Raw genomic sequence first — 25,393 nt, forward strand, 5'->3', positions numbered from 1 at the left:
GACAGAGCTGTGGTAGATCAAGATGGCTGAGGCAGAACCCGACAGAAGAGCCTTACTGCCCGATTTATGTTCGGAATTCTTGAATTTCTCCGCCAAAGACATCGCGTCGGTAAGCGTTCCTACCATCTGGCAGCTGTCGCGACGGTCACCCCTTCGGCCAATGCGTCACACTCAACTGTTTGACCTGCCTGAGGTGGTGGTTTCGGGATTAATTTGCCGATCACTAGGTTACCGAAAGCTAATGGTACTAGCTTCTCGTGATGTATACAACATCTGGATGTCAGGTGAAGTCTGTCAAAATAATGTATAACGTGAACACAAGCAGTCGATTGAGCACTCCCGGCTGTACTGTATAAAACCGAGCAAATGAGCGTATTTCGACGGCTTTATCCGTCTTTAAACACAATAACTGATAGTTTCTCATCTTTTGTGTCATACTGTGTACAGTTTGTTGCTTTAGGTAACGTCTAATCGTATGTTACCGTATTAGCGATTACAGTACACGTTGGGGAAATCGTACATTTGATCACTTGTTAATTATCATGAATCATTTGGAAACTGGGATCGTTTGAAAAATATAGCTAAAATGTAAACGAAATAATGATTAAAATGGGGGGGGGGGGGGGGGGGAGAATATCCTGTGGCTCATGACCAATACACTGTAAATGTTTTTCCTGGAATTTGAGAGAGTGATTGAGAGATGTGTTTGACGAGTTGGTGGAAATTCAACAATACAGTAAAAAGAAATTGGGGGTGGAACTCGGAGCACCTGCATTACAGCTTACCATCTGTTTTTTTGTTTTTGTTTGTTTAAATATTTAGTGGGGACTTGGTAGGAAAAAAGTTGTTTTTTAACCTACCCATTTTATGTTTGTAGTGTATCTTTGGTATTAAGACAGCATGAAGTCATTTCATATTCTTTTTTAAATTATTAATTACCAATTTATAAACGTAGTATCTTAAAATACTTTGCACATTTATCCCCAGGAATACAATTTCAGCTGTTCAACAATTCATATATCAAACATGTTGTATTAATTATATCTCACACTTCATGAAGGTAGAAATGTGTAAACTATAGGGACGCGCTGAATCCCCCTTTTTTTTTCAGACTGGGTACAAGTACAAATACTTTTTAATAAATACTATTTAATAAGTACTCACCGATACCAATTACCGATTCTTGAGAATGCTATTACGTCTCGCAATTGTGATTGAAATGTGCTTTATTTTAATAAAATGTGCTGGCTCACATCATGCTAAACTAGAAAACATGATGGAAACAATTGAATTCATTTGTTAAAACATTTTTGTTCTGAAAATAAACTGTTTGAAAATCCACAAAAATGGTCTGAGATAAGGAAAATCAGCATTTTGATACAGCGTCGCTCAGTCAGTGCGGAGATGATGGCTATTTTGGCTGAGCAAGCCACCTCCAAATTTATCCACCTTAATTATCAGGTGTGAATATAGTATATAATAGGTGCCCTACGATTGGCTGGCAACCAGTCCAGGATGTACACTGCCTCTCACCCAAAGTAAGCTGAGATAGGCTCCAGCTCACTTGAGACCCTAATGAGGATAAGCAGAAAAAAAAAATGGACGGCGGTATAATGAATAGCTTTGGAAAACAGTGAACCTTACTTTTAGAAGCCGATTAAGCCAGAGCAGATGCAGATGTGGAGAAGGAAAGAAGAAATGTGGAGAAGGAGCGCTCTTGTAAAAGAGATTTTTTAAATCTCAATAAGGTTTCCCTGGCTAAATAAATGTTAAATAAAAATGAAAATATATATTCTGCTCCCAAGCGTCAAATTGTGTTGGACTTGCAGCTCTCTGTAAGCCATATTGTCTGATACTGAGCCAGTCAGTGTGTCACAGTCTCAACGGGTGACACAAACAAAGACTGACAGATCTGATTAATCTCTGCTCTGTCGACTCAGTCTGTTATTGGCTCAGAAATACCTGCAGTATGGCACGGTATAGTACGGGGGGATAGAGAGTACCGGTGTCACGTGTTATTGGAGCGAGGCCTTTATTTTTACCATGCATTTTTATGATAAAATAAATAATATTCACTTTTTTTCAGTCATTCATTCTTTTCTTAATAAATAATCACTCCCTAATGCAAGGGTGGCAAACATCGCTGAAACCACATACATGTATCATCACTAGGGGCTTAACAGTACGCCTGAGATTACGGTTTGGTATGTACCTTGGTTTTAAGTTAACTGCTTAATTCATATTCAATACAGCAAGGAAACAAAATACAAAAACACTACTGATCTTTTCTTGCAAGCGGAAACTGATTTAATTGTATAATTTAAAAGAAACAACAACAGCTTAAGTCTAATATTTTTAAGAACATTCAACATTAATTGCCTTCTTTTCAGGAATAAATGGTGTAGACAATTACAACGAATTGTACAAAAATTGATTCAAACTCCGGGTTTTGTGCAATGGTTAAATTTAGAGGTATCAGCATTTTATTGCTAATATCCATTAGCTTTCATTTTTCATTATATGTTAGCATTAAGGTAGTGCAAATTGTCTTTGTTTTGTGGGAGTTTTACTGTAAACTTCAACAGCAGGTGACAAATAAACAGCTTGAAGCAAACACGTTTTGCATCTTATCTGGAGAATTGTTTGTTTGTAAGTACCGGTACTGAAAACACGTGGTATCATTGCAATTTTGATGGCGTGGTATTGCTGTACTTTTCTAGTACCGGTACTGTACCACCCTAAAAATGTCATTTTCATTTTCAGCGGTGGGTGGCAGAAGCAAATCCGCAGGTAGAAATCTATCGTCACTTGGCAGAAACTGTACCCAGAATCCTTTGCTTGGGGCCCAGCGGCTGCAGTAGTAGGGAGGAGCAGAGAGAGGAGCAGAGGGAAGAACTGGCATGTCAGCTGCTCCTCTTGGCTCCCTTGGAGTGGCTGCTACTGGGTGAGGATCCAGTTGCAGGCCTTCCTCAGCTGCAAGAGAACAATCAGCCTTCCCCACTGTGCGGACACGTGTTCAAGGTGGGAGAGCCCACCTACTCCTGCAGGTAAAATACATACATGTTGTACCAATTACACTTTGAGGCACAAACACACACATGCAAGCACTGTTGGGTGGTGCACACACTTGTGATTTTACTTTTTTGTGCCTTTATATAACCACTGCCATTAGGTAACTAGTGTTCAAGGTAACAGTAATCTGCCATGACCAAGGTACGAATTTAGAAGCATTCTTGACCTGCCGCAAACACAGTTGACATCGTTGAGTTTCAGTGTTACACAATTGTGACAATTCCCTGACCGTTCAAGGGAGTGCAGTGTGTCTGCCTTCAACTTCTCTGTACAACACCCCTGTGATTTGTACACTGATAACATGAAGGCAAAAAGTGGTGCTGTTACAGAAGAGTTATTTTGGGATCCTTCAAAATGTTTAACTTTGGGGAAAAAAATATCATACCCTACCAGGCAGAACGAAATTGTACTGCATGGTTGAAAGGGAATTGAAGAAAAAACAGTAATGATGGTGATGTTGAGAGTCTTATATGAATGTCTTTGAAGCATAACTAACAAGATGGTAACGATAATAGATTTTCCTTTCTATTTATTCATCTTACAAGAAGACATTAAGGTGATCACAAACGACTCACTGGGTGTGTGACATTAGAAGTTCTACTGTACTGAATCGATCCTTGGGGGAAACTGATCTCTGGTAACAATTTTATGTGTTAATGTGTATGTTTGCTTTAGGGACTGTGCAGCTGACCCCACATGTGTTTTGTGCATGCAGTGTTTCCTGGGCTGCGTTCATAAAGATCATCGTTACAGAGTGAGTACACAAGACTCAGGAAATGATACGAGGAAATGTGTATGCAAAGCTGTTTGAGCATTTATTTGATATCCTGATATCCAGCTTAAGGTCCATGTACTAGGACATGCTTTGTCCTCATTAATAAGACAATATAATAAAGAAGTAGAACGAATAGGATGCACCTATTCTATTACTATAGTAGAATGACTGTCTTACTGGCAATGTTATTTTCCAGGACTGCCTTACACTACTGTATGACATTTCTGCACACAAGTAGGACAACTTTGGCATACTAAAGGGACAATTATATGCTACTAGTGAGGCAAAACTGTCCACTAGTTGAGATCGGTGTGCTATTAGTGAAGCACTTGATTTTATCTCGCAGAATTCTGTAATGTCACTAAGCTTAAAGGCTTTTGCAAATTGGACAGCTGCTAGATGTGTCACATGATGCCGAGAATCCCGTTGATACACTGTCACGCCTCCTGTTCATCTGTTGTGATGATGTCATAGCCTCTAGGTGTGACAGGTATATATATATATGTCGGTGGGTGATGCTGCACTATCCTGTTTTCCTGGTCTGTTCAGGCTCATGATAACTCTGCTGACTCTCTTTTCTTGGCAATCAAGCACCATTCTATTAATGCCAGGAGTTATTAGGTAAAAGTTAATAGGGTCCAGAATAAAAATAGTGATAGCAGTAGTAATCATAAAAATAATAATAATGATAATAACAATAAATCAAAATAAATCAACCCTACCTGATGCTTGTCCACAGGACACAGAAACACACGCGCACACATACAAGTTAAAAATAATACTGTAATGACCTAATAACTCAAGGCTGATAATGTCTTCTAAATGCAGCATTATTTTTCTTAGAGGTTATAGCTTCTTCTTTCGGTTCATCATTGGTCTTTTCTCCTTTTCGAAGAAGCTCTCCAAATACTTTTTTTTTTTTAACTCATATTTGCTAGCCTGTGGTCTTACTTTTTTACAGCAGTTGCACATGATTGGGATGACCAGTTTGAACAAGTTTGTGCATAGAGGTGCAGGCGGATGCATTTGATTTTCAAAATAAAACTTCTTTCAGTATCTTATTATCGGTAAAATTAATTTTTATTAAATCTGTCTGTGCAGCCTGGTAAAAAGTGGCCCATGCACCGATACCGGTGGTTAGGGACCACTTATTTCAATGATAGTCAAGTGAAGCTCACAGGTCTCACTGTTGACTTCAGAGGACAAAACGTGTATGGCAATCGGGAGGACATCTTGAGGGTAAAAATGGTCACCCCATATTGTGGGTGTCTCAAAGTAAAGCAGACCCAGGCTTTCCTATCAGCTGTGAGAGGTCCAAGTTCAACCTGTCACCTGCACAAGTACCACGTTGCTTGTGACCTCCACCTTGGAGCCGACATCTGCTTGTCTTCTGCAGATGACACGCCTGACTGTATGTGTGTTTGTATGTGCATGCAGATGACCACGTCCGGAGGCGGGGGGTTCTGTGACTGCGGAGACACTGAAGCCTGGAAGAAGGGTCCTTACTGCCAAAAACATACACCGACCCCCAACAAAGACTCAGAAGCTGTGTGAACGCTATTATTTTCCCTACCAGTAGCGTGAAACCTTTACAATGACTATCATAAAATGCAAGACACTCTTTAAACTGGCGTAAACCCAACAATAAATATTTTTTTCCCAGATAATATTTTATATTTTTGTATATTCCTTTAATGATTTATGTGAATAAAAACCAAAAAGGAGACAGAAAATAAAGATGTCAAATTGAGATGGGTCATGCACTGACAAGTAGGATCTACCTAGCAATCTGGTCCTCGAATAAAGCTTCCCGAGAAGTAATGCTCTCAATAAACTTTTTATGTCAACAATTTAGCTGTTATGACTCAACAAAATCAAAATCCCTGAAAATTTGAAGAGGATTGAAGAAATACAACCTTTAGAGCGCTGACAATTTTACTCTAAATGGCAACAGCATAGTGGTACCTAATGGTATGTAGTACTCTTAGAACCAAATGATAATGCTCTGTCATACTGTGGTAGCAACAATATGGTCCCATAAGAATTTTTGTTTTGTTTCACACAAATAAGGTTAAACAACGACTGGAGCATATGTTCTATATGTTTTTCTCTGTGCTGTAATTATCAGCCTAATTTTACAAATTACAAGATATTTACATGATTAGGGTTAGGGCTAGATATTACCCGAATCAATAGTACTAATCATTCCAATGACGCAGCTTCTCCTATGAAACAATGGAAATACAAACATCAAATAACATTTTACTAAAATGTATCTACTATGTACAGTACTTTTGATTTGATCCTGCATCTGTAGGACTTATATTTGTTTATATATTTATAACACAGAAGCACAATTCTTCAAACGTTCTAAAATGTGAGGAAGAACAAAAATTCTATTGAGACCCCAGTAGGAACGTATTATGTTAGCCCACTAGGTGTACGCACTTGCTTCTGTAGTCTCAATCTCATAATTCTTAAAGTTTCAGAGAGAAAAACGAAATGATAACCGGTCCAAAATACTTAAAAAAAAGTTGGGCTCAAAGCTCCAATAGCTATACATATTTTATAAAAGCCCTTGACCCTTTGTCTCTGCTATTCATTGATTACAGGGATTACTTATGACATACGTCTGGTTATGACATACATTGTATCTGTTTTTTGCTGGGCATCGACATAAAAATATGCCTCAGCAGTATTTAATATCTCTTTGTGCCCCCCAGGACCCTGCAGCCCAGCTACCGGCTGATATGGTTGTCCGCTGTTACAACATTTTCTCCATCATCCTGAAGTATGCTGTGGATATGCTTACCTGGACACAAGAGGACCAGCTGCCTGCAGGCCTTGAACAACCGTATGCATCTTGCCTAACTCTTTACCTAACCTGAATCATATGTTTTCCCTGACGGCACCTATTTAACCACATTTCAATGCCCCCCCCACCTCATCGACGGAAACTTAAGCCTTGTGGGGTAAATGTACAGTATTTTAGAAGCATTGACAAACTCGCCTAGTCACTGGTTTTTATACTTTTTTTATTTTAACCATTTACCTTTGTTTATGGATGTGTGTCTGTGTGCAGTGAAAGAGGAGACAACTACTACTGCATGCTGTTCAATGATGAAGTCCACACTTACGAACAGGTGATCTACACCCTGCAGAAGGCCGTCAACTGCAGCCAGAAAGAAGCCGTCAGCTTTGCCACCACTGTGGACAGAGACGTCAGTATTGATTTCGTTTACCCTTGAGCTTGTTTTCTCCTGGTAACACACCCTCACAACTGAGTCATATCATGCAGAGTATTACCCAACTTTTAATGATAGGGTGGCATTACAAAGTAACTTAACACAACAATAGTATATGATGCAGCAATTGTGCAATAATAAGTATATTGGAAGAATACAATAAACATAAACTGAGCAATAAGTGGTTGTTATTTATGTCGATAAAAAGACAACATTAGCATCTAAGTGGCCTAGTGGTGGTAAAGTCCACTGGGATTGAATCAGGGCTGAAATGTACTTTGTGTTCATTTACAGGGCAGGAAGTCTGTTCGATATGGAGACTTTCAGTTTTGTGAACAAGCCAAGACTGTTATAGTGGTGAGTTACTTAATTTTTCATTTGGCTTCTTATTTCTCATTTACACACCTAACTTGACAACAAACCTGTTACTGTTGACTGTTATATATTTGCCAACTTTATCCTCAGAGGAACACCAGCCGCCAATCGAAACCTCTCAGAGTTCAGGTGATGCACTCGTCTGTTGTCGCACATCAGTGTTTCGCTCTGAAAGCGCTGAGCTGGTTGGGACAAATCATTCAATATTCAGGTAGGTCTTTATTTGAACACCCATGCCTGTTTAAACCACTTGGAAAGTAAACATTGTTCTTTGTTTGTGTGTGTGTGTTTATATCAGATGGCTTGAAGAGGATAATCTGTCAGGTGGGACTTGAGGAAGGTCCAGAAGGAGAAAACTCATCACTTGTTGACCGCTTAATGCTCAATGACTCAAAGATGTGGAAAGGTGTTTTGTTTTATTTTCCAAATTAATAATGAACATTTTCTCAGAATTCATTTGAGGATGAATCAGCTGGGAGCCGCCTGCTGGTGTCACATAAAATTGCTCTGGTTAATGATGCTCTCCCAAGAACGGTTTGGATAACTCTTGGTTTTCATCCCCTGTGAAGGAGCAAGGAACATCTACCACCAGCTTTTGATGAACAGTCTCCTCATGGACTTCAAGTATAAGAAGGTCTTTGCTATCCAGTTTGCCAAGGTAAAACATTGATGTAACACATTAAAGTTAAATGGATTTCACTTACCTCATGGCTGCATAGATACATAAATACCTCTTGTTTTGCATTTCTGATTGGTTATCAGCTTTCTGAGCACTTTTGTATTATTCAAGAAAGCATGTTATTGGTTCTAAAATGACTTGTTCCATCCATCCATCCATCCATCCATCCATTTTCTTTACCGATTATCCTCACTAGGGTTGCGGGCGGGCTGGAGCCTATCCCAGCTATCTTCGGGCGGGAGGCGGGGTACACCCTGAACTGGTCGCCAGCCAATCGCAGGGCACATAGAAACAAACAACCATTCGCGCTCACATTCACACCCACGGGCAATTTAGAGTCTTCAATCAACCTACTACGCATGTTTTTGGGATGTGGGAGGAAACCGGAGTGCCCGGAGAAAACCCACCCAGGCACGGGGAGAACATGCGAACTCCACACAGGCGGGGCCGGGATTTGAACCCCGGTTCCCAGAACTGTGAGGCAGATGTGCTAACCAGTCTTCTACCGTGCCGGCATGACATGTCCCCCCTCAAAAAACACTACTGCCCAGTATGTTCAGTGCTGTTCCTGTAGCTGTTTAAAAGTCACATTTTGACCCTATTTTAGAACTACAGACGCCTCCAGACAGATTTCATGGAAGATGACCATGAGAGGGTGGTGTCAGTGACCTCTCTGTCTGTTCAGCTGTTCACCGTGCCAACAATGGTGAGTTCTCCTCTGCACTTACACTGACTATGTGCACTGGTGTCAAGAAAAGGTTAAGTAAAACATGTATATCCCTTTGTTAGTAATTGTCTTGTGTGCTCATCCAGATATTAAACTGTAAAGCCACTTATATACTAGTGGAGATGACAAGGTACCAAGTTGTATTCTTAAAAAATATTTATTTATTTTTATTCAAAAAAGTCAAAGACGTTTCAGGCTTATATAATCTGTTTTACTGATTGTCTTTTAATCAAATGTTTTGCTCTTATCATTTGCTGACAAGTAAGACAAGTTCGTAATAGAGCTAAATTATGTCAAAGAGTTTTTAAAATTAGCCTCCGTGTGGTGTGTTGCAGGCCCGGATGTTGATGGTGAAAGAGAACCTGATGACTACCATCATCAGGACGTTTGTAGATCATCTCCGTCACAGAGATCTGCAGGGGCGCTTTCAGTTTGACCGCTACACCGCCCAGCAGGCCTCCAAATTTGGACGAGTTCAGAGCCTCATTGGAGACCTCAAGTAACCACTAGATAATATATATGCTATTTACTGTATGTGCCTACAATACATGATGATTAAATGTTACCCTTTATCAAGCTACGTCAGCTCAGTCTGCTATACAGCTCAGACAGGAAACTCATAAAGCAGCATGCAGTATAATATAATTGGTATCTTAAAATGGGAGATTCACAAAAGCACAGGCTGACTTTCATATAGTAAATAGCTGTAGAGTAGTTACACGCCACAGTCCAACTATACACTAGATTGACGCCACTAAAACTGTTTTGTGTACGTCCAGGTATGTCTTAATCAGTCGACCCTCTGAATGGAGTGATGAGCTCAGAGAGAAGTTTCTAGAAGGTCTGGATGCTTTTCTGGAGCTCCTTAAGTGTATGCAGGTAATCGAGAGATATATCTAATTGTGCAGACGTAGACAGAATGCAGAAATTGTACGAAGCTCTTGTCTTTCAGGGTATGGATCCTGTAGTACGGCAAGTGGGGCAACACATAGAGATGGAACCTGAGTGGGAGGCAGCATTCACTCTACAGATGAAATTGACGCATATCATATCCATGATCCAGGAGTGGTGCTCCACTGATGTGAGACATCACATATTGTTGCTGTCCAAAGACAACCATGTTTGTTGACTTTCCAGTGGCAAGAAGACAATTACTCACAGTGATGTAGACACCACAAACAAATTACTGGAACGACTGAACGATTCTAAAATATTCTAAAAGTGAACTTAGGTTGGGGTTGTCTTTGCACGATGAGGATATGCAGCTTAACATTGCCTCAATGATTTTTACATTAAAACAACATAAATGTTTCTTCCCTCATCCTGGGCCAGGAGCGTGTGCTGATCGAGGCCTACAGAAAGTGTTTGAGTGCAGTCAGTCAGTCTCACAGCGGCCTTCCGGACGGTGAGCAGCCAATAAGCTTGAGTCTGGCTTGTCACTGTGTGGAGACGTTTCGCTACCAAGTGTCTCAGGAAAAAGTGTCCATCCACCTACCTGTCTGCAGACTTCTTGCAGGTGAATGCAAACATGACTCACAAGTGACTTCTCAGACACATCTCACAATGTCAGTCTCCAGGATGCATTTTCCTTTTAATTAGTGAGGCACACTGGTAAAATGTAATGAATTGACCCAGCACTATTCCTTGTTGAGTCTAAAGATGTAATTAAAAGCTGTAAACAAGAAAAGAAAAAGTTCGTAGTGATTCTTTAAGAAGCTGACTTGACTTACGTTTGTTTTAATTGAGACAAAGGTTAACCACTGACTGTAAGACATGAGCACTGCACCCGATCAATATGAAGTGAGTGACAGATTTATAAGACAGTGGACAATAAAATGTTTTTCCCAACTTTATTATCTGACATTGGTTCATGGAACTTACACATAGTATTATGTATCTGATGCACCATTCTTCCCCAGGTCTCCATGTTCTGCTCAGCAGGACAGAAGTTGCTGCTCGCCTCCCTGAACAACTCCCATTGGTTGGTAATAATTTTTGTGTTACCATCGGATATGTGAAGAGATTTAATTTGACTGAGTAAGCTAATGGAGAGGCCAACAGTAATCGTCTAGTGACAAACAACATCCTCACATACAGTATAATAAACTACACAATGTCCTCTTGTTATTAACTTGATCACTTGCTGCCTCAGCTCTAAATCACTGTTGGTGTCTGTTTGCTAATAGGGGGAACTCAGCCCCCCTCTCCTGATTGAACTCCCCCTGCGATGCCTGGTGCTTTGTGCCCAAGTGCTGGCTGGGATGTGGAGAAGGAACGGGTTCTCCCTAATAAATCAGGTCGAGTGAGATTCTGTCTCGAGTACCGGTTTGACTGTCTGTACTTTTGTGTGAGCCAGCTGCTGAAAAAATGCAATGTGTAGAGGAGAAATGGAGAATGTCATGTCTGTTGTTTTTCAATAAAAGTAAGTAATACCCCTTTTTGGTTTCAGATTTATTATTACCACAATGTCAAGTGCAGAGTGGAGATGTTTGACAAAGACGTGATCATGCTACAGGTACAGACCTACTTAATTGCCTCCACAGACACACGGAATGCTGTCTTTTTTGTCATGTCTTAGTTGCTGTGGGTTTTAACAGGCTGGTGCCTCTATGATGGACCCAAACCACTTCCTGATGATCGTTCTTAGTCGTTTTGAACTTTTCCATATTTTTAGCTCTGCAGACTGCAGAAAGAGATACAGAGAGACGAATAAGGTTAGTTTCAGATTTGGACACACGGTTGTCTCTTGTTTTCCACTGCTTACTGGTACCTGCTTACTATTTTTTTCCACGTTACCCAGGATCTGGTCCAGCAGAACAACACCTTGATCGAGGAGATGCTACATTTAATCATCACGGTGATTGGTGCGTCTTTCTTTCATTATTTATTTATTTATTATATTCATCTATGTATCTCAGAAAAGCAATTGAGAATTTGGTCTTATGGGATTTTAACGTTTGTTCGTCAGGTGAACGTTACGTGGCAGGTGTTGGCCAGGTGGAGCCATTTGACGAGGTCCGAAGGGAGATCATCCACCAGTTGTCAATCAGACCCATGGCTCATAGTGAGCTGGTGAAGGCTCTGCCAGAGAATGTAAGACGCCTAACCTTTCTGTCTCTTTCACTGCCTGTTTGTATGGATCAGTAAAGTTGAATCAAACACGGACAATCTGTCCACCTCATCCCGTTCCACTAACAATGTGTGGCTTGTTTTTTTGTTTTTTTTTACATTTCCACCAAGCAATACAGTTCAATTCATGTGAATTTGTTTTGTCTTTCATTGTAAGACGTTTGTGAGGTTACCAAATTTGATCAGTATCCAACACTGTACACTGTTTGGGGGGCTTAAAAACTATACAAAAAACTAAAAACTGCAGCAGAAAGTAAAAATGTACAAATACTGGACACTTCCCATAAAAAATGCATTGCATGCAATAGCTACTGTATATGATTAAGCCCCAAAGTATCCTCCCACACTCTTTTAAACACGTCTCGACATAAACACATGACTAAATATACATACTGTAAAATAAGCAGTCTGCCTTGTGTTGCACCAAATTTACGGTTCCAAACCCTTGAACATGGGAAGCTAAACTGTGCCGCAAGTTTTCATCACACCGCTCCCCATATTGTTTTTCAAACTGTATTTTTATGAGACTTTGCAGAATGTTAAACTTTTTCTTTTCTTCAGGGGAACAAGGAGACTGGTCTAGAGCGTGTCATTGACAGCGTTGCTTCGTTCAAGTTAGTGTGTTTATTTAATTCACTTTTGAATGCACCCCAGTGGAGATTAAATACAATACAATGTTTTAAAGCCATCTCAATGTACAGGAAGCCGGGAGTTACAGGCCGTGGTCTTTATGAACTGCGTCCTGAGTGGAACAAGCACTTCAACCTTTACTTCTACCATTACAGCAGAGCCGACCAGTCCAAGGTACACAAATGCCTACCACCGTCTTTCATTCAGTTACAGGATGTGGGTACTGCATTGTTTTAACAACACTGTGGGGTGTGCATACAGGCAGAAGAAGCTCAGAGGAAGTTGAGGAGACAGAGCGGAGAGGACACAGGTGAAAACTAGCATGGCGTACACTTGTTTTGGGGTCCGACAGAGCATATCAACTGAATCTGATAGGGAAACATAGTCAATAACATCAAATCAAATATTCAGATGACGCATTGAAGGTCAATAGTATGTACAGGCTTTTAAACAATAAACAAATAAACAATAAAAATATTGTTTATTGTTAGGATCCATACACCATCCATACACTCCATACACCTCCAATAAACATATTACACAGGCATGTAAACAATTTTGTCCACGTAGATAATTTTTTCATTCTCCTTTCTACGACTTGTAACTAAAGGTTTAACAAAGATATGTTTGTGTGCCACCCAGCCCTTCCCCCACCGGTCCCTCCCCCCCTTTGCCCCCTGTTTGCAAGCCTGGTGAACCTTCTGCAGTGTGATGTGCTGCTGGCTGTGGAGGGTGCTGTGCTTCAGTGGGCTATGGAGCCCCGGGGAGGAGGCTGGACAGAGTCTATGCTGCAGCGGGTGAGACACACCATGAGTGTGGCAGAAGGGATAGTTGGGCTTGTCAAACTGAAATTAACCAGAAAACAGGAAACTTTAGATGTAAATTGGTTTGCATTTTCATAGGCATGGGTTTTGTACAATCCCCATGTACAGTAAACAATATTTGATTCTGGAACTACCAGTAATTAAATATGTTTGCAGACCAGATAATTTTAATAAGCGTCCAAACCAGAAGAACTAAAGATGTCTATATGTGTGCATGTGCGGCCACTGTATAGGCGCTCCATTTGGTAGGCATGGCTTTGCTGGAGGAGCAGCAACAGCTGGAAATCAGCAACAGCGAGGATGACATCAGCTTCATCTACACCTCAAAAATCTCACGTCAGTACAGACAACCACACATGCACACAAACATGGACTTCTTATTTGCGTGCATGGAATACAATGTGTGTTTATTTGTAGGTCCAGGCGACGCTCCTAGTACTTCAGGAAGTGTTCTGGCTTTGCTGGAGAGTCTACAGAATGCTCCTCACCTTGAGGTTCACAAAGACATGATCACCTGGATCCTAAAGGTACGATATGTTGACTGAGTCTATTCTTTTGGTGTACACATGCCTTGTTGTCAAAATTCCGCCCCTTGCCATCTTTTCCTTTTACACAAACGCCCTCCCCGCTGTCCTCAATTTGTTTTAAATTAAAATTTATTGTTTCTACAGATGGTGGCAAACATCAAAACCATTAGAGAACGTTCATCCTCAACCTCCACTGTTACCATCAACCAAGAACAAGGACTGGAAGAGGTCATTTAGTTATTATTGTTCTTATACTGCTTTAACCATTAAAATAGATGCGATGAAATTACTTAGTAATTAATGGCTGTGTTTGCTGTCTTTCTGCAGACGATGCGGGACAAAGACAAGGCAGAAAGGAAAAGGAAGGCAGAGATGGCTCGGCTCCGGAGGGAGAAGATCATGGCTCAGATGTCTGAGATGCAGAAACATTTCATCAATGAAAACAAAGAACTTTTCCAGCAAAGTCTAGAAGAGCTTGAAGCATCCACATCTGCTGATGCAGAGCACAGGTACACAACTGTAGACGTTTTTGGCTGGACATTTACACTGCTCACAAAAAGGTTGGGCTTTCGGGGGAAATTTTAGGATGAGCCTAAATCAAACACATATTGTGAATTTGGTCATTCAGCTCCTTGCTTGAGAACAGCAAATTGTGCAAAAAGTATAGACAAATTAACAAGGAATTTAATTTAGTCATAAACAGAGGATACCCATTAGTGTTGACTAGAAGATTGGGCACATGTTAAACAATCATGAAAAGTAGTGTTGACCAAATGTAAATACCATCACCTTCTCTCTTACCTTTTACAGTCCCTCCAGTTCGGATCCATCCTGTGTCTCTCAGGTCTGCATTGGCCCCACAAGAGTGGCCAGAGGAGCCGAGCGGCGTCAGCTTGTCACCTGCATTTTGTGCCAGGAGGAGCAGGAGGTGAAATGTCACGGCAGGGCCATGGTGTTGGCAACGTTTGTCCAGAGGTCAACCGTTTTGTCCAAAAAACGCTGCCGTGCTTTGCCTAATGCAGGTGCACTTGACTGCTACTCTGTCACTCTTAGGAGTACACTCAACCAGTCTTCATGATGTATAATTGTTGTTTTCTTTTTTAGAACGACATGACCCTTTGTTCATTCATCCTGACCTTTCAATGGGGATTCACACCGCCAGCTGTGGACACATCATGCATGCCACCTGTTGGCAGAGGTGAGAGCCTGGGGCATAGGGACTGAGCCTACTGCGAATAGCAAACATCTGCAAGTAATTGACACCCACTAAAAACAACAATTTGAATATAAAGTCAGAAGTCATGGAAAATTGTGGCATACAAATATTTACGTATACAGGTATTGTTAAATTTGTGTCAAGAAGGGATTTGGTGGTAAAATGCTTGTAATAAGTGTTAAAAGTGAAGAAACATTGCAATTTCGGTACAGAATTTCTGCCAAATTGGAAAAAAAAATGTCATTTTGCATGAAATATGAAGTAGAGACACTTCACACTTGCTTTAGGGTTACCATATGTTTCCTTGTGTCCAGCAATGCGTAAGTGAGCCAAAACTAATCAGAGTTCAGTGACTCGTATTTAAACGGGTAGGGGAGAGAACACACAGTGACACAGTGAAATGCTAATTCCCCCCTCTCTCGACACCCCCCGCCCCCCAACTTCTTTTTAGTGGATCAAAATGTTAAGTCACCTTTGTGTTTAGGTATTTTGAAGCGGTGCAGTTGAAGGAGCAGAGACGGCAGCAGCGTTTGCGAGGTCACACCAGCTATGATGTGGAGAACGGAGAGTTTCTTTGTCCTCTGTGCGAGTGTCTTAGCAACACTGTCATCCCTCTGCTGCCACATACGCAAACACCTGACCGAAGGTATGCATACACACTTTACATGTCAGTTGCATAGTTTACTTTTTCATAGTCTGATTTACGGTCATGTTTGTATAGAAGAGAATTTGTGAGGTCAGGCACTGAGGAACTAGCTCACAATCTCTGTTGTATTTATTTATTTATTTATTTATTTGTTTGTTAGTTAGTTAGTTAGTTTGATGGAGTTGAAGTGAGGGCTCTCTTGTTATAACATACCAAACTCGTCCAACCAGGTCTTTACATGTTAAGGTGAAGCAGCAGTCGTAGTTGGAAACATTATAAAGAGTAATTTAGCAAAGATGACATACTGATTTAGCATCACCTCTCTTTCAAAATGTACAGAAAAGTATGAATCGTGTTCTTCCATTTGTCTTTCAGTGTTGATCATCCCAGTCTGGCCGTTTGGCTGAAGACAACTAATGAGGAGATTGCAGCACTGCACTATGCCCATAGAAAGCCTCGAAGTGGTCTGTCATCTATCAGTCATGAAGAGATTCATGTCAAGTGTAGTTTATTCTGTTTGTGTTGTAGTGGCTCATTGATCTCTGTGTGGGTTTATTTCTCAGGTGCAGCAGAAGAAGCGGAAGTGCCAGTTCCTGAAGGATTCAGACTTGATTTCACTCCACTGTGAGTTAGCATGTATTTTGTTTTAAGACCATAGTCATGTAATGGCAGTTTTATGTGGACGTACGTTATTGACTCAACAGCATGTAAATGTCATTCCTGATTGCATTCTTTCCATTAGAAACCCCTTTTCCAGCAGCATCATTGAAATGATAACCACGTTCAGTATGTCAACCTACAAGGTGGGATTGAAAGCGAACCCTAATGAGCAGGACCTAAGAGTCCCTGTGCTAAGTTGGTCCACTTGCGCCTACACCATCCAAGCAATAGGTACACACGCACAAACACTAGATAAATCAGATCTAATTTGCACATTGACATTCTGCAATGACCAATGTCATACCAACAACGTATCTGCTTACAGAGCGCCTCCTGATGGATGAGGATAAGCCTTTATTTGGAGGTTTACCCTGCAGACAGGTAATGGTACCTCTTAAATGACCGCTACTAAGCTGTCCTGACAGAATTTATCTTATGGATGTTAAAGGTGGGACCCATTTTATTCCTTTGGAGGCTGCAGTCTCTCTTTGCCCTTGCAGACCACATAAATTGAAAGAAGCACTGGTGGACTAGAGCAATATATCCCACTTGAACACAGATTAAATAGAGAAGACTGAACACTCTAGTCCAAATGTATTCATGAAGTATAACAAAAGTAACAGTGAGGGAATAGAAACATCTGGAAGTCATTTGACACCCACCATGTTTGCAGCATAGAATTCATTACGTTTTTTTGTCATCAGGTTGGTCAAATGCCAAAGTTGTGTGTTATAACGTTATCATCAGTCCTGGTTAAAAAGACAGGGAGAGTAAATGGGTACAGGTGACCCATGTGGCTAAAATAAGTCTTCACAAAACTTGGCTAGGATTCTTTTCATACAAAGAAAAATGGCTGCTAGACAGCATTACATATGGGATCTGTCCGAGGATGTTTGTTGGGATACTTTGTATTCATGTGGAAAGCATTACAGTCACTCTAAGAATGCAGTTTCTGTTTGATCAAGTGTTTGTTGACATCAAGCCAATGACAAAAGACATTGTGATGGTGTACTGTTACAGGACGACTGCTTGAGCGCCATCACCAGGTTCAGTTCAGCTTGCTGGATGTCAGCTTCATTGAATACGGTCCACACACATTTCATCAGATTGTTTGCAGGTACATGCACCTCATCAGACTGCATGTCAATCAAGTCGTCATGTTTTAAGACCTTTATTTTTGTTTTAAAAAATAGAGATCAAAGAATCAAATGATAACAATCAAGGAGACATCTTTTTGTATGTGTGTTTTTGTCTTTTTTTGTAGCTCTGGTTCCAGACCCTCAGGTAGAAAACACTCCAAGCATCCTGGACATTGACATGCTCCACCTTTTGGTGAGTTAGATCCACATAACTTTAAGTCCACTTAAAATATTCCAGAGCCTTAGTCTTGAAATGAGTTATCCTGTATAATTCTTAAGTCTTGAATTTTCTTTCCTGCTGATACTGGGGGTTCCATTGTTTATTAGTGCTTATTCTTCCCTTCAGTCATTCTTTTCACTCAACAGCAAGATCCTGTGAAAGCACAAGTGATAGTTTGCTTACAAGCATCTTTTGTTCTCCGAATGACGGCACAAACTTAATAGACATCCTTTTACAGGTTTACAGCGTATTGTCCTACACGTCCGTTCACAGTCTGGACAAATCAGGACGGAATCCACTTGACTCAGCTCACGTCCACCTCCTTCACCTAGTTACTGTTGCTCACCTGGTTCAGGTCTTGCTCACTTCAAACATGGGTACTGCACACCCTCAAGTAACAAGAGGGAGTTTTAAAAACATGTTTTATTTTCATGTATTCATGTTCTTACCTGTTGGTCTGTCTTGTCTGTTTGTAGAGGAGGTATGTATGGAACAGGACAGCAAGGGATCAGAGGAGGAGGAACTCACATGTCAGCTTTACAACACACTGAGGAAACACCTGGGCAGGTGAGGTGAAATCACTCCTGAAACAGGGAACCCCCGCTGTATCTTGGTTCATCGTTTGACCCCCCCCCCCCCCACTATATCACAGATTTAAAAGTCTTCTTTTTAAATAAGTTTTTACAGTATACAGGCAAGTCCAAATTCTCGCCTACAGTGATGTCCCACGTTGTGCTGGAACATGCCGGGCAGATTAAGCGTATTTAAGAGCAATTAGAAGAGGCAGAGGAGGTCCCCAAATAATCTCCAGTAATATTTCCCACAGAGCAGAGAGAATATTTGCCTGTAATTATTATTGTATGCTCTGTTGGTGTGTGTTGCTGTTGTGCGTATATTAAATTAGCAGTTTTAAGGTTTATAATTATAATATGTAATAGGGCGTTTTGCATTCTTTGTTAGCATTATGCTGGCATCTTTTCATGAAACAAAATTACGTGGTTTGGTTGGACGTTTTCGTGTTTAAATACGTAATGTTTAATTCTCTTGTTTTATGTGTCAGTTTTACAGTCAACTCCTATTAGTAGTGACAAAACCGCTTAAAGCAAGTATGCTTTGCCTCTTATTTGGAGAAATGTGGTAGCAAGAGTCTTTTCGTTTCCTCAAAGTGATGCTATACAATAGTCTCCCATTTCTTAACAATGCGAGAGTGAAACTTAAATACTTAAAAAAACAACAACAATGTTTTATTACATTTAAATGTGTTCATACTGTGGTCGGGGCAACAATATATTGTCTTAATTTTGACCTGTTAAGGGTGGTCTAGGTAGTATCCCCTGCAATAAATGTGGGTTCAACTGCAACTCTGAATGTTATTGTGTGTTTTGTGTGTCTGTGTTTAGTGTTTTACCTGAAGTGGCGCCATGGCAGCTGTGGCGTTGCGTGAAAGCTGGCGTCTCACCATTCCTGCGATGCGCTGCTCTCTTCTTTCACTACCTAAACTCTACAGCACCACCAGCTGACCTGCTGGGTAATATTACACAATAACTGGTCATTGTTCTATTGAAACAGGCCATTCATAGTGTACTGCCTGGTCGCCAGCCAATCGCAGGCCACAAACAGCCATTTACACTTACACCTTAAGACATTTTAGTCCTCAATCACAAGCTGTATTCATATGATATTTCAAGATTTTATTTTTTTTTTTTAGATTAATACATATCCATGATTAAATGTGTGCTTGTGTTGTAGGTACAGGACCTGGGCAATGGGAGGCACTGTGTAGCTACCTCAGTCTGCCATCCAACCCGCTGCAGCTCTACCAGAGCCAGCAAACACTGCTTGAGCCGCTCATACACAGGTAATGCTTTACATCTGTTGTTGAAAGATTTAGTAATCAAGCATATTCATCCCCCCCCCCCCCCCCTTTTATTTTTATTTTTTTAACCCAAATCTTCAAACAAAATCTTAATCGTACAGCCAAACAGAAAGTGAGGCACAACCCAAGTGTCCTTACTTTATGGAGAGATGCCATTATTTTATTATATATTAAGTATTTATATGTTAATCGTTGATTAACATGATTTTTGTTTTTCAAATTTTCTGTATTAAAAGGCGCCGTCTCAGTTACGGGGGTCTATTTCTGTGTTTAACACATACATAAGGCGCACCACATTATTGGGCGCAGGCATGGTAAAACATACGCTATCTTAAAACATACGGTAGCATGCATGCACGCTAAAACAATGTTTTTAAAAAGGCAGCGGGAGCAAAACTGAGTTCGGTTGTACTTTATTGAAGTATTTAAGACAAGCCCCGAGTTATTGCACTCAGTCGAATGGTGACTTGAGACGCTTCTCCCGGCTGTTCTTTGCTCATTAATCCATTGCTCGAGTTGGTCTTCCAACTTGGGCCACCTCGCCTTGTTTCCGCGTTTTGTTTATGGCGTAACTTGCCCGGCGATGCCTCTCAGTCTTAGTAAAGATGTGTTTGCCATCTGTCCTCTTAAAAATCACCATAGGTGGCAGTTTCTGTCCATTACCATGGCAACCAAGCACAACAGTAAAAGCCGACTTCTCGTGTCCCGTTGTGCGTATCGCGACCGTGGTGGTCTCCTTCTTATCTACAGTGTCATTCACTGGGATGTCGAAAGTGAGCGTCACCTCGTCCATGTTGGTGATGTGGTTGGGCTGGATGTGTTTGTCGGCAATCTTTTTACTGCAGAAGGAGCGGAAGATGGCCAGCTTTTCCTTGTAATTTGCTGGAAGTTGCTGTGCCACGATAGTCCTTGCCCGGATGGATAAATGGCGCCGTTTCATAAAACGAAAGCACCAAGACGGATCTCCTTGAAAATGTTCGATTTTCATTTCTTCTGCAAGGGTTATTGCCCTCAGTCGATTGATGACTCAGCTTCGTCTTCTTGACTTGGCAAAGCTCGTTTTCCTGCTTCCTCCACTTGCGAACCATGGATTCGTCTGTCTTGAATTCTCTCACGGTTGCTCGATTCCCATGTTCCTCCGCATAACTGACAGCTTGCAGTTTAAACTGTGCTTCGTAAGCGTGTCTCTTCGTCTCTTAACCAAACCGATGTTGTTTTGCACAATGCACACCCTGGCGCTATATACCTACTGGGGTCGTGGCTTTTGCGTCCTCCTTCACGCACCCTTCCCCCTTTACGTCCGCATGCTGTCCTCAGCCACGTCCGCTTTTCCTCTGTATAAGCAGCGTGTCGACAGGAAATGCTCCCAGTCAGTCAAGCGGTCAAAAACAAATAAAAATAAAAAAGTCAAGCGGAGCGCTCATCACACAACATTTATAGATGTTGGAACTAGGTGCGCACATAAGGCGCGCCGCATTATAGGGCGCCCCGTCCATTTTGGAGAAAATTTAAGACTTTTAAGTTCGCCTTATGGTCATGAAAATACGGTAATTTTAAGAAGTGGAGATAGATACCTTCTGCTGACCTAGAACAAAAATTACATTCTACAAACAAGCTGAAAGGCTTGCAAGGCCTGTGGGTTAATCGGTCTGTGTGTGTGTGTGTGTGCGTGCGTGTGCAGTTGGTGTTGTCATTCATCAGTGAGACAGACATTGCAAGAGGGCAGAGTAATCAGGTTTCCCCGGGAGTCGAACCGCCTGATCGACCTGCCTGAAGATTACAGCGTCCTTATAAACCAGGCATCGAGTTTTACGTCAGTATTTACATTCATTCGTCCGTATGCCAAATGCCAATGTGTAAGTTAATGTCTTTTTTGTGCGTTGTCGTATGTGTACAGGTGCGCTCGGTCAGGAGGAGACAAGTCACGTGCTCCCACTCTGTGTCTGGTCTGCGGCGCCATGCTGTGCTCTCAGAGTTACTGCTGTCAAACCGAAGTGGACGGCGAGGATGTGGGCGCCTGCACTGCCCACACCTTCACCTGTGGCGCAGGCCTCGGTCTCTTCCTCAGGTATCACACACATCATCACATCTGACATTTTGGTCCCGATTGGAAAAAATATAGGGGCTCCTTGATATATACGATAGAATTCAGTTCCTATAGCTGCATTGTCCAGTGTTCCCCCTTTTTATCGCAATTTTCTAAGTGATTGTTTTTTTCTGGGTTTTTACAGTATATAGGAAAGTCTCAATTTAGAGTTGTGCGCCTTCAGTGTAGTGGCATGCTGTGCCGCAACATGCCAGGCAGCACTGATGTCTACTGAGAGGGATGCAGCGTAGACTACAAGGACAAGGATCCCCCTTCAGTGTAATAATTGCACGTATTGCTGTTTTGATATTCTTTGTTCCCAGAGAGGAGACAGAATATATGCCTGTCAGTGTTATGGTCTGTATGCGTTGCTGTTTCGTGTATGTTACAGAAGCAGCTGTTTGAAGGTTTGTAATTATCGTATAACATCTATGTTAAATACTGTTTTGATGACGTTTACTGTCAAACTGACACGTAACACAAAAACTAATTAAACATTGTATATATAAGTTCAACCGAAATATAAAGTCTGCTAGCTTAATGCTAACATATAATGTGAAAAGCCATGGGCAGGCTAACGGAAATTAGCGTCAAAGTTACAGTAATTACAAACTTTGAAGCAACTGCTTTTTTTAACACCCAAGGGGCAGAACCACATACAAACCGGCAAATATTGTCTCTGCTCTGTGGCAACTGCGACTATTACTGGATCTCAGGTGGGGACCTGGTCTACCCCTTCTTCATGCTGTTCATTACGCTGCATCTGTTGCAGTAGACCTCAGTGCTGCCTGGCATGTCGCAGCACGAAGTAATACTATACTAAAGGTGCTCCACTCTATAGTAGCTTCATTTCACAGTAGATGGGTGGGATATGTGTATATCATCAATTAAAGTCAATCATCAACATTAACTTTAAATGATTAAAAATCAACCATCAATTGATTGTCCATCAGTAATTGCAAAGCCTTTCATCACAGCTGACTCCAGTTCGTTTATTACAAATAAGTATGTCTGTGTGTCTACTTTTAGGGTAAGAGAGAGTCAGGTGTTGTTTGTGGCAGGTAAAACAAAGGGCTGCTTTTATCCTCCTCCGTACCTGGATGACTACGGCGAGACGGATCAGGGCCTCAAGTAAGTGCGATTCATGTTAATATGGAAAGCGACATCCCTGATATCCAGCTTGAACATCCATGTACTCGTCCACTCTTGGTCCTCACAAGAAAATTTACCACACTAATAGGATGACAGTGTCTTACTCGGAAGGTTATTTTTCCACTACTAGTCCCACATTTGGCCTACTAGTACAAAATTAAACATTACTTATGAACTACTGTGCTGAACTCCACTACTGGCCCAACTAGTAGGCATGTGTGCTGACTAGTGAGGACAAAGAGTCTAATAGCACCATCTTCGTCCAAGGAACTGTGTTGAATTCAGGGGAGGAGCTACACTTAATCAGGCCATAGCCCTGTCTAATATAAAAAATGCTACCATATTGTGGCATATATAGGCAATTAACACTTTTTGGGCGAGCTTCGGTTGTGGATGTTTTGACATTGCATGTTCATGTTACAGGCGGGGAAATCCACTCCATCTCTGCTTGGAGCGTTACAGGAAAATCGAACGTCTGTGGCGTCAGCACGGCATTGCCGAGGTCATAGGTCACGCTCAAGAGGCCAATCAGACGCTGGTCGCCATCGACTGGCAGCACCTGTGATGCATGATGGGATACCAGAACTGGCCGCATCACTTGTTTTTATAACGTTCTCCGCTTCCTGGCTATTCAGCTTCTTACTGTGCAGTGATCAGATCAGCTGTCAGTGATTCCCTTTGTTTTTTTTTTTGTCATCTGCACTTAAAGTGGCAAAAAAGTGTCAGCAAAAAAAAGAAATATATTTTTCCCTCTTAAATGCATTGGCCTATGATGGTTATTAGTCTGGATCGGATTGGCTCTGAGATTGATATGATAAGTGGAGATGATGTCATGACTTGGAAGGCCTTAAACTCTGACTGAAAATATGAACAAATACGTAGCAGCACATTCACATTGTATTTTTGTCTGTTTGATTTGAAAGAGGGCTTATGGATCACTTTTACAACATATCAAGTCACATATCAAATCAGCGTTTTCTCATGATACACTTTTAGGTTACGAGTTTTTGCTTCATGGGTTTGCTTGCTGAGAGCTGAGTGGTGTGACCTTACAGTGCTGAATTCTTCATCTTTTCCAGGGCTTGGGAGATTTGTTGAGATTTTCCATGAGTGCATTTTTTTTTTTTTTTGAAGAGCAGTGTTTACTTTATTGTATTCTCTCATTTCTTGTCAAAAAGCAGATTTTATGTCAGAATGTAATAGTTTTTTTTAAGTTTCCGCGCATCTGCACAGCATGCTGTCGCCTCATTTATCAAGTCTGACTTGTCAATATGTGAATTCTTGTATAAATTAGTATATTATGTACAAAATTGTATAAGAATAGCAAACAATAAAAAACTTGAAAGTAGCTGGAATGTTTGTATTCCATTGGGGGTTACTTGTACTATTGTGAACATGTCAAATTCTGACAAATGCGTGCATTTAAAAAACATACCCGTTTGTATATTTATCACAGTTTTATATCAGATTGTAATCTAACTGGGACAATCCAAGTTTAAAAAAATATATATTTTCTTCCCAATAATCCAACGCTTTTGTTAAAGGAAAGAAAACATCAAACCTAACTTGCCCTTATGTGTAAATCATGAGTTAACTGATTAACCAGTTTTTTTTTAAAGCTTAAATTCTCCCATCCAAGTACGAACCAGGCCTGACCCTGCTTAGCTTCCGAGATCAGGCATTTTAAGGATAGTGTGGTCGGTAAATTCAAAACTAAATTCAATTTCGGTGGCTAAACCCAGGACCAATTTCCTGCCAGATTGAATCAAGAAATTGCAAATTAGTGACGTAAAAACAAAATGCATCATGCAACGATCCAAAGAAATTCAAGAACTAATGAGAAATAAGTCTGGAAAAGGTTAAAAATAAAATTTCAAGGTTTTAGGTCTCCAGCAAACCACAGTGAGAGAGCCATTATGCACCAATAGAAAATACCGGGAAGAGTGGTGAACCTTCCCAAGAAAGGTCACCCTCCCAAAATGACAAGAGTGCAAAGACAACTAATTCAGGAATTCACAAAAGAACCCAGAATGATGTCCAAAGAACTGCAGAACTCACTGGCCTGTTAGGGTCAGTGTTCATGACTCAACCATAAATATTCTGTGGCCTGACAAGACAAATGTTTAGCTTTTTGAAAGGTGTTTGCCTGTTATAAAAGCAAAACATATTAAAAAAACACAAAAAAAAAACCTTAACCCAATATAACAGCATTTGACTTAAAACAAACAAAACAAAACAAAAACAAAAAAAGACATTCCAACAGTCAAAACCAGTGGTGGCAGTGTGATGGGGCTGCTTTGCGCTTTCATTACCCTTATGACTTGCTGTGATTAATGTTGAATTCTGCTGTCTACCAGTATTAAGGTTTAGGGAGCGCCAGAGTCAAAGTTCAGATTTAAATCCAATTCATATGTT

At 40.9% G+C, this 25,393-nt stretch overlaps 1 protein-coding gene across 1 annotated transcript; it reads left to right on the forward strand.

Moving 5' to 3' along the window:
* ubr2 (ubiquitin protein ligase E3 component n-recognin 2) lies at window positions 1-24,326 on the forward strand. Its single transcript, XM_061666019.1, has 46 exons — window positions 1-109; window positions 2,764-3,047; window positions 3,748-3,826; window positions 5,285-5,395; window positions 6,571-6,701; window positions 6,930-7,068; window positions 7,387-7,449; window positions 7,558-7,678; window positions 7,766-7,873; window positions 8,037-8,125; window positions 8,754-8,852; window positions 9,209-9,372; window positions 9,653-9,752; window positions 9,826-9,954; window positions 10,206-10,389; window positions 10,793-10,854; window positions 11,060-11,170; window positions 11,323-11,388; window positions 11,471-11,587; window positions 11,674-11,737; window positions 11,842-11,966; window positions 12,564-12,616; window positions 12,704-12,806; window positions 12,894-12,942; window positions 13,275-13,429; window positions 13,690-13,792; window positions 13,874-13,983; window positions 14,128-14,211; window positions 14,311-14,492; window positions 14,794-15,005; window positions 15,088-15,181; window positions 15,684-15,845; window positions 16,221-16,309; window positions 16,409-16,469; window positions 16,588-16,736; window positions 16,831-16,886; window positions 17,526-17,622; window positions 17,770-17,837; window positions 18,103-18,241; window positions 18,341-18,431; window positions 19,265-19,392; window positions 19,614-19,722; window positions 21,422-21,553; window positions 21,638-21,808; window positions 22,856-22,957; window positions 23,402-24,326. The coding sequence occupies exons 1-46, from the start codon at window positions 23-25 to the stop codon at window positions 23,541-23,543; spliced, it is 5,274 nt and encodes a 1,757-aa protein (XP_061522003.1). The 5' UTR covers window positions 1-22; the 3' UTR covers window positions 23,544-24,326.
* The last annotated feature ends 1,067 nt before the right edge of the window (window positions 24,327-25,393 follow it).

This window comes from Phycodurus eques, chromosome 21 (assembly GCF_024500275.1).
Source record: "Phycodurus eques isolate BA_2022a chromosome 21, UOR_Pequ_1.1, whole genome shotgun sequence".
Lineage (NCBI taxonomy): Eukaryota > Metazoa > Chordata > Actinopteri > Syngnathiformes > Syngnathidae > Phycodurus > Phycodurus eques.

Bases quoted from the DNA above. Each gene is read 5' to 3' on its own strand.
- ubr2 (XM_061666019.1), top strand. From the start codon at position 23: ATGGCTGAGGCAGAACCCGACAGAAGAGCCTTACTGCCCGATTTATGT. The intron at 5,396-6,570 runs GTGTGAACGCTA...TGTGCCCCCCAG, and splicing joins CCAACAAAGACTCAGAAGCT to GACCCTGCAGCCCAGCTACC. The intron at 22,958-23,401 runs GTAAGTGCGATT...TTCATGTTACAG, and splicing joins GAGACGGATCAGGGCCTCAA to GCGGGGAAATCCACTCCATC.